This window comes from Eptesicus fuscus, chromosome 23 (genome assembly GCF_027574615.1).
Source record: "Eptesicus fuscus isolate TK198812 chromosome 23, DD_ASM_mEF_20220401, whole genome shotgun sequence".
Lineage (NCBI taxonomy): Eukaryota > Metazoa > Chordata > Mammalia > Chiroptera > Vespertilionidae > Eptesicus > Eptesicus fuscus.
In genome coordinates this window covers 1,745,950-1,761,466 of record NC_072495.1, presented here as the reverse complement: position 1 = coordinate 1,761,466, position 15,517 = coordinate 1,745,950, and the positions used below count along the sequence as shown (strand labels likewise).

The 15,517-nt window shown below is 44.7% G+C and overlaps 1 protein-coding gene across 1 annotated transcript in view; it reads left to right on the top strand.

Annotated features, from left to right (window-relative positions):
* TECTA (tectorin alpha) overlaps positions 1 to 15,517 on the top strand; it is a 108,844-nt gene that overhangs the window by 70,964 nt on the left and 22,363 nt on the right. The window contains exons 13-15 of the mRNA XM_054712357.1: positions 11,502 to 11,885; positions 13,905 to 14,192; positions 15,122 to 15,416. Of these exons, the coding sequence (XP_054568332.1) occupies positions 11,502 to 11,885; positions 13,905 to 14,192; positions 15,122 to 15,416 (967 nt within the window). The remainder of the gene's footprint in view (positions 1 to 11,501; positions 11,886 to 13,904; positions 14,193 to 15,121; positions 15,417 to 15,517) is intronic.

Sequence of the window (15,517 nt, the reverse complement as noted above, 5' to 3'; positions counted from 1 at the left end):
CGAATAGTTTGAGAAAGATGGGTGTCAGTTCTTTTATGAGCCTTTGGTAAAATTTACCTGTGAAGCCACCTGGTCCAGGACTTTTTTGCTTGAAAGTGTTTTGTTTGTTTGTTTTTAATTTACTGCTTTACTGCTTTGATTTCATTAGTTGTATTTATGCTGTTCAGATTTTTTTTTTTTTAGTTTTGGAAGATTGTATGTTTTTAGGAATTTATCTATTTCTTCCAGATTGTTTAATTTGTTGGCTTGTTGTTTTTCATGATATTTTCTTACAATCCTTTGAATTTCTGTTATGTCAGTGTTACTTCTCCTTTTTCATTTCTGATTTTATTTATTTGGGTCCTTTCTCCTTTTTTCTTGCTAAGTCTGGCTAAAGGTTTATCAATTTTGTTTATCTTTTCAAAGAATCGGTTCTTGGTTTCACTGATCTTTTGTATTGTTTCTTTATACTATTTTGTTTATTTTCATTCTGCTTTATACTTTTTTTTTCTTCAACTCACTGTGGGCTTTCTTTGTTGTTCTTTCTCCATTTCCTTTTGGTGTAAGTTTAGATTTTATATTTGAAATTTTATTGTTTCTTAAAGTAGGCCTGTAATGCTTGAATTTCCCTCTTAGGATTGCTTTCACTCTATCCCATAAATTTTGAGTTGTTGTGTTTCCATTTTCATTTGTCTCAAGGTATCTTTTTATTTCTTCCTTGATCTCATTGTTAACCCATTCATGGTTTAGTAACATGTTATTTAGTCTCCATGTGTTTGTGTGTTTATCACTTTTCTCCTTTTAATTGATTTTCTATTTCATATAACTGTGGTTAGAGAAAATGCTTGATATGGTTTTAATCTTCTTAAATTGATTTATGTAGCCTAATACGTGGTCTTTTCTGGAAAATGTTTCATGTGCACTTGGAAAAGAATGTATATTCTATTGCTTAGGGGTGAAATGTTCCAAACATTTCAATTAAGTCCATCTGGTCTGATGTGTCATTTAAGGCCTCTGTTTCCTTGTCAGTTTTCTGCCTGGATGATCTCTCCATTGATGTCAATGGGTGTTAAAGTCTCCTACTGCTGATCTCTCCCTTTGGGTTCATCAGTATCTGCTTTATGTGTTTTGGTACATCTACCCTGGGTGTGTGAATATTTACAAGAATGACATCTGTTCGTTTTCTTGATCCTTTATGATTAGTAAATGTCTTCCCTTGTCTCGTTACACCCTGTAAAGTATATTTTATCTGATATAAGTATTGCTACCCCAGCTTTTGTTTTATTTTCGTTTGCATGAAATTCTTTTCATCTCATTACCTTGGGCTGTTTGTGTTTTTTGGCCTGAAGTAGGTAGATGTAGATAGCATATATTTGGGTCTTTATTGTTATCAATTCCGCCACCTCTTGTCTTTGATTGGAGCAGTTAGTTAAGTTCATTGGAGTAGTTAGTTTAGCTCATATTTTGTCATTTTTGGAATTTCTTTTATTTTTTCTCTATATTCTATTTTTCCATCACCATTTATCTCCCCCCCGCCCCCCGCCATTCCTTCTACCACCTCCACCCGCTCCCTTTCCCTGCAATCACCACACTGTTGTCCACATCTATGAGTTTTCTCTCTCTCCAGAGCTGTCAGCCTGCTCTTCATCTATGAGTTTGTCTATTTTGCTGGTTAGTTCAGTTTGTTTATTAAATTCCACATGTGACTGAAATCATGTGGTACTTGCCTCTCTCTGGCTTATTTCACTTAGCACAATGTTCTCCAGCTCTATCCATGCTGTCACAAAAGATAAAATGTTCTTTTTATGGCCGAGCAGTATTCCATCGTGTACATGTACCACAGCTGTTTTATCCGCTCATGTACTGATGGGCACTTGGGCTGCTTCCAAACGTTGGCTACTGTAAATAACGCTGCCATGAACATAGGGGCGTGCATTCTTATATTCTTTTGAATAGTGTTTTGGGTTCTTCAGATAAATTCCCAGAAGTGGAATTGCTGGGTCATAAGGCAGTTCCATTTTTAATTTTATTTTATTCTCACCTGAGGATATTTTTTCTATTGATTGTGGAGAGAGCAGAAGGGAGAGGTGAAGGAAGAGATTGAGGAAGAGAGAGAGAGAGAGAGAAAGAGAGAGAGAGAGAGAGAGAGAGAGAGAGAGAGAGAGAGAGAGAAGATGTGAAAGAGACACATTGTTTGGTTGCCTCCCACATACACTCTGACCAGGTCCAGGGATCGAACCTACAACCCAGGTACGTGCATTGGCCGAGAATTGAACCCATGACCTTCCAGTGCGGGGACAGTGTTCTAACCCACTGAGCTACACCAGCCAGAACCATTTTTTTTTTTTATTTTTTGAAGAACCTCCATACTGCACCAGTCTGCATTCTCATCAACGGTGCACAAGTGCTCCCTTTTCTCCACATCCTCAGCAATACTTGCTGTTTGTTGATTTATTGATGACAGTCATTGTGATCAGTGTGAGGTGATATCTCATTGTGGTTTTGATTTGCATTTCTCTTATGGTTAATGACATTGAGGATGTTTTCATAGGTCTATTGGCATCTGTCTGCCCTGTTTAGAGAAGTGACTATTCAGGTCCTTTGCCCATTTTTTAATTGGATTGTTTGTTTTTTGGTGTTGAGTTTTATAAGTTCTTTATAAATTTTGGATATTAACCCCTATTGGATGTATCATTGGCGAATATGTTCTCCCCTTCAGTGGGTTGTCTTTTCATTTTGTTGATGGTTTCCTCTGCTGTGCAAAAACTCTTTAGTTTGATGTAGTCCCATTTGTTTATTTTTATTCTGTTTCCCTTGCCCAAGGAGATATATCAGAAAAACATATTGCTACTAGAAATATCTGAGATTTTACTGCTATGTTTTCTTTTAGGATTTTTATGATTTTGAGTCAAACATTTAAGTCTTTAATCCATTTTGAGTTTATTCTTGTGTGCGGTGTAAGAAAGTTGTCTAATTTCTTTTTTGTTGTTGTTGTTGCACATATATGTCCAATTTTCCCAACACTAGTTATTGAATAGACTATCTTTACCCCATTGTATGATTTTGTCTCTTTTGTCAAGTATTAATTGATGACAAAGTTGTGGGTTTATTGCTGGGATCTCTGTACACTTCCACCGATCAATAGGTCTGTTTTTATGCCAGTACCATGCCCTTTTGATTACTATGGCCTTGTAGTGTTTTTTGATAAGACAGCATAATTCCTCCAACTTTGTTCTCCATTCTCAAGATCACTATTGCTATTTGGGGTCTTTTGGGGTTCCATATAAATTTTTGGAATATTTGCTCTACTTCTGTGAAATATGCCATTGGTATCTTGATAGGAATTGCATTGAATCTTTAGATTGCTTTGGGTAGTATGGACATTTTAATGATGTTAATCATTCCTATCCATGAGCATGGCATATGCTTCCACTTATTTGTATCTTCTTCAATTTCCTTCTTTAGTGTCTTATCATTTTCTTAGCGTAGGTCTTTTAAATCAGTTAAGTTTATTCCTAAGTATATTTTTTTGACACAATTGTGAATGGAATTGTTTTTTCAGTGCCACTTTCTGACAGTTCTTTATATAAAATGTGTATAAAAATGTAACTGATTTCTGGACATTTATTTTGTTTCCTGCTACATTAATGAATTCATTTATCAGTTCTAGTAGTTTTTGGAGAAATCTTCAGGGTTCTCTATATACATTATGATATCATCTGTGAATAATGACAGTTTTACTTCTTCCTTTCCAATTAGAATGCCTCTTTTTCTTCTTCTTGCCTGAGTGCTGTGGCTCGGACTTCCGGTGCTGTGTTGAATAAGGTGATGAAAACAGACACACCTGTCTTGTTCCCAGTCTTAAGTGGAACACTTGTAGTTTCTGCCCATTGGATATGGTGCTGGCTGTGGCTCTGCCGGACGTGGGCTTTAATAGGTTGAGCTATGTTCCCTCTATTTCCACTTTGCTGAGAGTTTTTATCATCAAATGGTGCTGTATTTTATAAAATGCCTTTTCTGCATCTGGTGACATGATCATGTGCTTTTTATCCTTCATTTTGTTTATGTGATGTGTCACATTTACTGATTTGCGAATATTTCCCCAAACTTGAATCCCTGGGGTTTTAGCATCTGTTATCATCAGGAATATTAGCCTATAATGTTCTTTCTTTGTCATGTTTTACCTAGTTTTGGAATTAGGATAAGGCTGGCCTCATAGAATGAGCTTTGGAGTCTTGCCTACTCTTGAATTTTTTGGAATAGTGTGAGAAGAATGGGTTTTTTTGCATGTTGAGTGTGTGTGTGTGTGTGTGTGTGTGTGTGTGTGTTAATTCTCACCTAAGGATTTTTTTCCTTTGCTTTTCAGAGGGAGAGGGAGAGAGAGAAACATAATGTGAGAGAGACACACACACATCAACTGGTTGCCTTCCGCACCCACCTCAGCTGGGGCATGGAGCAAACCTGCAACCCAGGCACATGCCCTTAACTGGGAGTCAAACTGGTGACCCCTGGATGCGTGAGCTGACACTCCAGCCAAGGCAAGAAAGACCGGTTTTAATTCTTTGAATGTTTGATAAAATCCACCTTTAAAGTCATCCCGTCCAGCGCTTTTGTTTGTTGGGAGTTTTTGGTTATAGCTTCATTTTCACTGGTTGTAACCTAACTCTTCAGATTCTCTGATTCTTCCTGATTTAGTTTTGGAAGATTGTATGTTTCTAAAAATTTTTCCATTTCACCCTGATTATCTGTTGGCATATAGTTGTTCACAATATTTTCTCACAATCCTTTACATATCTTTGGTGTCAGTTGTTATTTCTCCTCTTTCATTTCTGATTTTATTTCTCTTTTCTTCTTGATGAGTCTGGTTAAAGGTTTGTCAATCTTGTTTATCTTTTCAAAGAACCAGCTCTTAGTTTCATTGATCATTTATATTTTTTAGACTCTATTTTATTTATTTCTGCTTTGACATATTTTATTTCCTTCCTTCTCACTTTGGGCTTTGTTTGTTGTTGTTCTTCGAGTTCACTTAAGTGTAAAGGTGACATTGTTTATTTGAGCTTTTCTTTGTTTCTTGAGATAGGCCTATAATGCTATGAATTTCCTTCTTAGGACTGTTTTTGTTGTGTCCCACAGATTTTGGGTTGTTATGTTCTCATTTTCATTTGTCTTCCTTGATCTCATAGTTAACACTTGGTTTAGTAACATGTTATTTAGCCTCCATGTCTGTGTGTGTTTTCCAGTTTTCTTCTTGTGATTGATTTTGAGTTTCATAGCATTATGGTCAGAGAAGATGCTTGATACGATTTCAGTCTTCTTAAATTTATTGAGACTTGTTTTGTGTCTAACATGTGGTCTATGTTAGAAAACGTCCCAGGTGCACTTTTAAAGATTGTATATTCTGCTGCTTTGGGGTGAAATGGTTTGAAGACATAAATTAAATCCATTCAATCTAGTGTCTCATTTGTAAGGCCGCCATCTCCTTGTTGATATTCTGTCTGGAAGAACTATCCATTGGTGTCAAAAGGGTGTTAAAACCCCCTACTATTATTTATATCGCTGTCCATCTCTGCCTTATGTCCATCAGGAGCACATTCCGGTGCTCCTGTTTTGGGTGCATAAATGTTTACAAGGGTTAGATCCTCTTGTTGCGTGGCTCCCTTTATCGTTATGTGCTTTCCTTCTCGGTCTCTTACTATAACCTTAGTTTTAAAGTCTATTTTGCCAGACATAAGTATTGCTACCCCAGCTTTCTTTTTTCTTTTCATTTACATGAAATATCTTTCTCTCTTTCTGTACTTTCAGTCTGTGTGTATCTTCTGTTCTGAGGTGGGTCTCTCTCTTTTTTTTTTTGTGGGTCTCTTGAAGACAACATATATATGGGTCTTATTTTCTTATTCAGCAGCTATCTTATGTCTTTTGATTGGAGCATTTAAGCCATTTACACTTAAAGTGAATATTGATAGATATATATTTACTAGAAGCCCGATGCACAAAGATTCGTGCTAGAATGGGCTTTCCTTTCCCTGGCTGCTGGCACCACCTTTCCACTCTGGCCCAGCCCCTTTCCACTCAGGCCTTGGAGCCGCCTCTTTCTGCTCCAGCCCCGCCTTCCCACGCTGCCCAGAGTCCCTGAGAGACTGGGGGTGGGGCAGAACGCAAGCGTCCCACCCCCATCATTGGCGCCTGTGTATTCAAATTAACCACCATATTTGTTGGGTTAATTTGCATATCGCTCCTGATTGGCTGGTGGCATAGCAGAGGTATGGTCAATTTACATGTTTGTCTATTATTAGGTAAGATTGTCATTTTTAAAACTATATTCCTCTGTTTTCCTCCTCCTCCTCCTCTTCCTTTTTCTTCTTCTTGGAATCCTTTAAAATTTCTTGGACTACTGCATTGGTGGCCACAAACTCCTTTACATTTTCTTGTCTGGGAAGGTTTTATTTCTCCTTCATTTTTAAGTGATAGCTTTGCTGCATAAAGTAGCATTGGTTGAAGGTCTGTGCTTTTCATCACTTTGAATATATCATGCCAGTCCCTTCTGGCCTAAAATGTTTCTGTTGAGAAATCAGATGATAGTCTTATGGAAGCTCCCTTGTAGGTAACTGACTTCCTTTACCTTACAGCTTTTAAGAGTTTCTCTTTGTCTTTAACTTTTGCTAATTTGAATTATGATGTGTCTTGGTATGGGCCTCTTTGGGTCCATCTTTTTTGGGACTCTCTGTGCTTCCTGGACTTGTATGTCTTTTCCTCACCAGGTTAGGGGAGTTTTCAGTAATTGTTTCTTTAAATAATTTCTGGCCCTTTGCTCTCTCTCTTCTCCTTCTGGGACTGTGATGACATGGATGTTGTTACACTTCATGTTGTTCCAAAGGTCCCTTAAATTATCTGCATTTTTTTAAAATTTGTTTTTGTTTTTGCTGCTTTGATTGGGTGATTTTTTCCACCTTGTCTTCCAATCACTGATTTGATTCTCTGCTTCATTGAGGCTACTGTTTGTTTCTCCCACTGTATTCTTTATTTCAGATCTGACATTCTTCATTTCTGACTTTATTATGGTTTCTAAGCCCTTTTTCATGCTGTTAAGCATTCTTATAATTATTACTCTGAACTCTGTATCTGGAGATATATTGCTTATCTCCACTTTGTTCATCTCCTCTTCTGAAAAACTATCTTGTTCTTTCATTTGGGGCCTGTTTCTTTGTCTCCCCATTTTGGCTTCCCCTTTATTTTTGTTTGTAAGTATTGGGTAAATCTCCTGTGACTCCCAGTCTTGGTATGGTGGCTTTATATAGGAGGTGACCTGTGTGGCCCAGTGGCGCAGTCTCGCTGATCACCAGACCTGGGTGCTCTAATGATGTCCCATGTGTGCTTTATTTAGGCCCTCTTGTTGTAATTGAGTCTTGATTACTATTGGCCCATTTGTGCATGGGATCAACCTTCAGGCTCGCTGACAGTGAGACTCAGCCTCCAACACAGCGTTCAGGCTGCTGTGCGGTGCTGATCACATGAAGTGGATTCACCTCAGCAGCGATGGTGCTGCCAACACCTCCCTGTGGATGTGCTGCTTGTGAAGCTTATGGGGCCCTGCTCTGCTGTTGTCTGAAGCTGGCCTCTGGGTGGGCTGGTTCTGGGCCTCTTCGGAGGGACTCTGGTGCAGGCCAAATCAGATGCTCTCTGTGACTGGCTCAGGACAACCTGTTTGGAGCCATCAGCCATCCACAGCTTGTGGCTCCCTCTGCTGGACCTAAGTGCATGTGGAAAGGACCAAGCTATGCACCCAGAGATCCGCCTCTTGATCATTTTCATTTAAAGTAATTATTGATTGCTTGTAGTTATTTCCATGTTACTAATTATTTTCTGATTTTGTTGTTGTTCTCTGTTTCTTTATTATTCTTTTGTATGTTGATGATTTTCTGTAATGTTCTATTTGGATTATTTTCTTTTTACTACTTGTATATCTCTTGTAGATTTTTGGTTTGTGATTACTTATGCTTCACATATACCAAGCTATGTTTATAGCCATCTATTTTAACCTAATGTTTGCTTGCATTTGAACACATTCTGAAATGATTATCCTTTTTACATACCTCCTCCATGTTTATATTTTTGTAATTATTATTACTTCTTTTTTGTGTGTATCCTTAAATTTGCTGTTGTAAATACACATGATTTTCTTAGTTTTGCCTTTTACCTTCTGTACTAGCTTTATAATTGGTTGATTCACTGTTTTAATTATGTGTTTACCATTGTGAGAGTTTTTTCTTTATACTATTTTCTTATTCATATTTTTTATCTTTTCTTCTTCTTCGAGAAGTCCCTTTAACATTTATTGTAATACTGGTTTGGTGGTGATGAACTCCTTTAGCTTTTTCTGGGCTGAGAAGCTCTTTATCTCTTTATCAATGCTAAGCCATAGCCTTGCTGGGTAGAATAATCTTGGTTGTAGGTCCTGCTTCATCACATTGACTATTTTGTACCAATCCCTCATGGCCTGCAACATTTTTGTTGAGAAATCAGCAGACAGTCTTATGTGAATGCTCTTGTAGGTAACTAACTGCTTTTTTTCTTGCTACTTTTAAGAGATTCTCTCTTTGCCTTTAACCTTTGGCATTTTAATTATATGCTTCTTGGTGTAGGCCCCTTTGGGCTCATCTTGTTTTGAACTCTGCAATTCCTGGACTTTTATGGTACCCCCTATGATTCAAATGTTGTCCTAGAGGTCCCTTAAACTGTCTTCACTTTTTAAAAATTCTTTTTTTCAAATAGCTGTTCTACTGGGTGTTTTCTATTTGCTTGTCTTCCAGATCACTGATCTGACCCTCCACTTCATCTAATCTGCTGTTGATTCCATCTAATGTATTCTTCATTTCTGTTATTGTATTCTTCATTTCTGATAGGCTTTTTCCTATGGTTTCTAGTATAAGTTTCACTAAGTTCATTTATTCTTTTCTTAAGTTCGTTGAGCATCCTGATAACCATTGTTTTGAATTCCGTACCTGGTAGGTTGTGAGTTTTGTCCTGTTCTTTCATTTGGGACATTTTCCTTGTCTCATTATTTTGGCTACCTCCCTGTGTTTCCACATATGAGGTAGATCTGCTTCATCTCCTAGTTTTGGCAGAGCATTTTTATGTAGTAGGGTTTTTGTGTGGCCCAACGGTGCAAGTCCCTGGTCACCTGAGCTGGGTGTTCCATGGTGTCCCTTGTGTGGATTGAAGGTACCCTCCTGTTGTAGTTGACCCTTGATTGCTGTTGGCCTGTCATTGGGTGGGATGGACCCTGTGGCTGACTTGCTGGGAGGACTGGCTGTGACAGCTGTTGTGTGGGATTCACCGTAGTGGGGTTCTGGTTCCTGTTAAGTCCACACTTTGAGTGTGTCATTTGTTGAGCTATTTGGGTGCTGCTCTAATGTGTCTGACATTGGCCACTGGGTGTGTTGGTTCTGGGGCCTCCTTGCCATCCGGTGGGGTCTCAGGGGATTACCGGGGTGTGGTGAGCTAGCAGTGTTAGCCAGGTTAATTGAGGCTCAGCTGTGGTGCCTGCCTATACCTGCCCTCTGTTTGGGGGAAGGGCTCAACAAAGGAAAATGGCACCTGCAGGCACCTTAGTCCCAGAGAGAGCTGACCCTCAGCCCTCGCTCCGAAGCAGTTCTTCCCCATCTTTCCCACATGCTTTCTGAGCGATTGCCCTTCACTGGAGCTTAGTGTGAGTTTGTTAAGCAAGTGAGTCTGTGCTCTGCTTGGGCCCTTTAAGAGGAATGCCTGGGATTCCACCCAGATGGAGTCGTAGCTGATTTTCACAGAAAGACATTGTGGGGACTACTCTTCCTGGCACTGGTACTCTGGGCTGAAGAACCCCGTGGGGGCTGGGACCCCTCACTCCTCAGGGGGGACCTCCATAGCCAACATATCCCTGCTGATTCTTATCCACCACACAGTGTAGGACCAGTCCATTTCACATCCCTACCAATCTCAACATGGCTCTTCTTATATTTTTAGTTATAGGATCCTGTTCCACTCGTCTACAGTGGTTCTCAAAGATGGTTGTTCTATAATTTAGATATAATTTTGATGAGAAATGGTGAGCATGTTGTAGAAGACCAAAGAAACGCAAGCGACACTTAGAGAAATGGAGTTACACAGCTTTATTACGCCGGCGGTCTCAGAGGAGTTGCCTCTCAAAGTCTGAGCAAACCAATATGGTGGAAGTTCTTCTGTATACCCCTTTGGTGTCTTTGTCCTCCAAATATGGAACGGGACTTCCGGACCTTTTGCAGGCTTTGCAAAAAGCCCCAGGTGTTGGGATGGGGGTCTTGAGACCACACCTATGGGCCTGGCCTGGCATCAGCACTGATAATCCCTCCAGGGTTTGTGTATTGTTCAGTTTATGGCCTCAGGTCTTGCAAGACCAGATTCTGGGAAAGGGGCAGTGACTTAATTATAGGCTATCAAGAATGTACATTAGGTTACTGGCACAAATTCAGATTGCTAGGCCCCCCCAAATGTCTTATTTTCCCCATCAAGCACAGCATTTACTTACTCTTTCATCTGGACCAGAATCAGGAGTGCCCTGCAAGACATGATTATCTTTAATTTAGAGACAGCAAACTGACAGCCTGGGAGGTGGGTCGTGCTGCCCAAGGTGGCACATGTATCATGCCAAGGCTGGAGTGACATCCAGTTGGCCTGATCCCAAAGCTTTCCTTTCACGGGACATCACTGTTTTTAGATTTCTCGCTCATGACACGCGTAGAAATGGAGGTACTTGCAATGCAAATAAATAGAAGTGGCCTCGATACAAGAAAAAAGCTGGGAGTGTTGGGTGTCGTGAAATGTTAGGATGGTTCATTATAAGGGTTGGCTATCACTTTCCTTTTATCTATTTAGGATTTAGGGCCGGTTTATTATTCTTGAGTGAATGTGAATGTCATTCTTTCAGTGGAATGGGTACTTGTTAGAATAATATTTTAAAAATAATCCTTCTTTGTTGAAAGTATTACACACGTCCCTTTTTCCTCCCCATTGACCCTCTCCTGCCCGGCCCGCCCTCGCCCCAGGCCCTCACTGCCCCACTGTCTGTGTCCAGGGGCCATGCATATATGCAGACCAGGTCTTTGGTTGATTACCCCCCCCCCCCCCCGCCTTCCCTCCATGCCTCCATGGGTCCACAAGGATTTTTTACCAAATAGATTTGCTTTTCACCTCGTCCCTCTGACAGCCTCACAGCTGCGCGTTCAGGTTGGCTGCAATCTACAATCCAGCTGCAAAAATCTACAATCCAGCTGCAAAAATCCCAAATTCTTGGTTGAACCAGTAAAGACTACATTGCACATTGCTTGGCATCTGAGCCGCAGGGAACTGGGGTAACATTTGAATGGAAGCAGCCTTCCTACGGCTCCATATCCGTTCCGTTAAAGAAAGGGAGCCCCGCCCGCCAAAGACGGCCTGGGCTCCCGGGGCTCCTGGGGCTCCTGGGGCCCCCACCCCCGCGGCCCGAGTTCACGCGGGCGCCTCTCTTGCAGCCCAAGCAGCTGTTCTGGAACAGCGACTGCACCCGGCGCTGCCGCTGCTTCCGGCGCAACCTGATCCAGTGCGACCCGCGCCAGTGCAAGTCGGACGAGGAGTGCGCGCTGCGCAACGGGGTGCGCGGCTGCTTCAGCACCCGCACCTCCTACTGCCTGGCGGCGGGCGGCGGCGTCTTCCGCACCTTCGACGGGGCGTTCCTGCGCTTCCCCGCCAACTGCGCCTTCGTGCTGTCCACCATCTGCCAGAAGCTGCCCGACATCTCCTTCCAGCTCATCATCAACTTCGACAAGTGGTCGTCCCCCAACCTCACCGTCATCTCGCCCGTCTACTTCTACATCAACGAGGAGCAGATTCTCATCAGCGACCGCAACACCGTCAAGGTGACCGCCGGGCCTGGGGCGGGGGCGGGGGCGGGCCTCCCCGGCCGGTGTGCGGGTCACGGGCTGCCGCTTCACGGGCACCGCGCACAGACCAGCCCATGTTATTTGCATTTTATTTTTTAAATATATTTTTATTGATTTCAGAGAGGGAGGGAGGGAGAGAAACATCCGTGATGAGAGAGAATCATTGACCGGCTGCCTCCTGCACGACCTCCACTGGGGATCGAGCCTGCAACCCGGGCCTGTGCCCTTGACCAGACCCGAACCTGAGGCCCTTCAGTCCGCAGGCCCGTGGTCCATCCACTGGGCCCAGCCGGCCAGGGCAGAGCCCAGTTTAAAGAGCGCGGTCTGAGGTTCCATGCGTGTAGGAGCGGCCCCTTTGTCCCTCTGCTGACCGGCTGAGGCTGGCGGCCTCGCAGGATCTGGGGTGCAATGGTGCCGGGCGGTGGAGCTTCAGGCGGTAACGTGGCAGAGGCCTCTGCTCTCTCCGGATGAATTCCCAGCGAGCATCGCATTTGAGCCTTTGCAATGATTCCGGCTCTGCCCACCTACACGCAGACAGCTCTCCCATCTCTGCCATCTTCCCCAGAAGCTGAGAGAAGCGAGCATTGGCCTGTCTTTAGGTGCCACAAGTACCTAACCACACCCTGAAGGAGGGCGCACCCCCCTAGGACAGGGCTCAGGAGGACATGGCGGAAGGCACACGGCGGGAGGGGTGCTGTCCTCACCGCTGGCTGCCCTGGGCAGCTGCCTGGCTCCTTGCATCGGAGACATGTAGGAAAATGAATACATACATGCATGAGCCTCAGCCCACCTGAGGCGAACACGCCTCTCTACTTGGAGTCCTCCCACCCCTCCCCTTTAAGAAGGTAACCTGCTCGGGTGAGCTACTGACAGGGACACCCAGCCTCAGGTAAACCGGCTGCTCGCCACAGGTAGACCTGAGGGTGGGGTCAGACCTGGATGCTCCGGTCACAGCCAGGGAGGGCAGAGATGGACAGGACACACGCGAGCATTTTTGGAATTGCACAGTACTGTGCGTGTCTGCTTCCCAGCACTGGCTTAGGGAAGGGCGTGTCTTTCTCTGAACCGTCATCGTGCAGCTTAGTGTCCAGAGTTAGGCAAAGGCCTGGCAGTATTTTGCCAGCTTAAAGGAGGCGTTTACGTTCTACTGCTGGCTTTTAACTGCAGGGAAAGCTGCTGCTGTTTTGTGACATCCCAGTTCCTTGTGCACATTGGCCCACGTAGCCACAGTGATACTCGTCCAGAATCCAGGAGCCAGAGGGTGACGGGGCCCCCCAACACAGCAAAACTGACACTGTTGCTGAATAAAATACCCCACGCTTCCGAAATAGAAAGTAATCATATTTTTAAAGGCTTCTGATGTTTTAAGAAATAAAATTTACTAATAAGCTGCAGGTGAAAAAAAGTACAGCTTGTTTTGTAAGTATAAGAAAAGCATGTTATGTTCTATCCTACGGGCTAAGAAAAGACATGGTTATGAAGCAGGAAAAAGACGAATGCGGGACGTGCTATGCTACCGGCTCTCTGGGCCGGACTCCTGTCAACATGACACGCAAGAAGACAGTCAAGACAGCCGCACCCTCCGGTCACCCTGGCCGCCCAGCCTCCGCGGGGCAGGACTGGCCTTCATTCCCAGTCACTGTTTCTGCTTGGGAAAGCCACCCCTTGGCTGTGGGTTACGTTTTCCTAATGTTTTCTTGCCTCTGCTTTCATAGTTTGCTTCTTTGTGGGGAACCGTGGCCAGTAAGATGAGTGAGTGTCCTTGAACTCTGGAGCAGGGGGCAGCAAAGTACAGGATTTAGCCAAATTTACTGGCTGCCTAGTTTGTCAGTAAAACTTTATTGGAACACAGCCTCGGTGACATCCTGTCTGTGGGCTGCTCTCCTGCCGTGAGGTTGGCTGAGCAGCAGTAGGGACATAAAACACTAACTCTGGCCCATCCAGTCAGCGCCGCACACCGCTGCCCTAAGGCCGCTGGCTTTATTGTCTCCACAGGTGAACGGCACACAGGTGAACGTCCCCTTCATAACTGGGCTGGCAACCAAAATCTACAGCAGCGAGGGGTTCCTGGTGATTGACACCAGCCCCGACATCCAGATCCACTACAATGGCTTCAACGTCATCAAAATCAGCATCAGCGAGAGGCTGCAGAACAAAGTGTGTGGCCTCTGCGGCAACTTCAACGGGGACTTAACCGACGACTACGTGACCCTGCGGGGGAAGCCGGTGGTGAGCAGTGTGGTGCTGGCCCAGAGCTGGAAAACCAACGGCATGCAGAAGAGGTGAGCGGCCAGCCACGCGGCCGTGGAAAACGCTCCCTCCCGAGCATCGCTTTCTCCTCCCGCACAGAGCGAGCCGAAGTCTATGGAGTTTTCACGACACAAAGAGACACATCAGAGGCCTTGGGAGTGTCGTGTGGCAGAGGGAGGACCCGGGTTAGGTGGTGTCACTGAGTTTTCACCGAGTCTGCCCAGGCTTACACCTAGAAGCCTTCGCCAGTGGCCGGCTGGGACCCAAGCCCTCGGCGGGGGTGGGATTCAGAGTTAACTCAGGAGGGAAGGGCCACAGTGCCGGTCCAGTCGTGTGCTTATGACTCTTACGGGAAGGCTTGGGTGTGGTTGGCTGGTGAAGTTGGTAGGAGTCAAAAAATCCTCTTTAAACACAGAAGTCACCAAGGCCCTAACTGTCCAACTTCGAACGCGCTCCACGCATGATTTCAGTGGGGGTTAATTTAGGGCGCTCTGGGCTGCTAAATGATAGTCTGGATCTGTAGACAGACGTCTCCTACCTGGCATTGCACAGTGGCTTTAACACGCCAGACATCAGCTAATGCCCAGATGTGGACAGGAAGCTTCAAACCCGTGTGAGCCTTTCAGGTACAGTAGTTATTACTATTGCTATTTGTTAGATCAGCACTTGTTTGTGGTTATTGTATCAGTTCTACCAGTCAGCCACAGCAAAGGTTAATATGTCAGCCTCTGCCTTTTGTCTGGTACGTGGCTACCGGCTCAGTTTGATTTTATGCTCACTTATGCGGCGACATTAACTTCGACATGACCTGAGCTTCCTGGGGTCGCAGCCGGTTGGCGTGGGGATCGGTGTGGTGCGTTGGCTTCTGGTCCGCAGAGGAGGCAGCAGACAGGTCTCTCCCCCCGCCCACCCCCCTCCCCCCAGAGCCCAGGGGCTGCTTTGCTTCCCTCTCTGACCCCCTCCCCCTCGCCCGCAGCTGCAACGAGCTGCAGTTCTCGCAGTACGCGGCCGCCTGCGACAACGTGCACATCCAGAGGCTGCAGGGCGACGGCTACTGCCTGAAGCTCACGGACATGAAGGGCTTCTTCCAGCCCTGCTACGGGCTGCTCGACCCGCTGCCCTTCTACGAGTCCTGCTACCTGGACGGCTGCTACAACCACCGGAAGCTGCAGCTGTGCGGCTCGCTGGCCGCCTACGGGGAGGCCTGCCGCTCCTTGGGGATCCTCAGCACCGAGTGGATCGAGAAGGAGAATTGCTGTAAGAGGACTGTTTTGCTTTCCACGTTCCGGGAGAACAGCTGGTGGTGGCGTGGCTCTGCCCCTTTGGCCGGCTGGTCTCAGACCCGCGTCCGGGCTGGA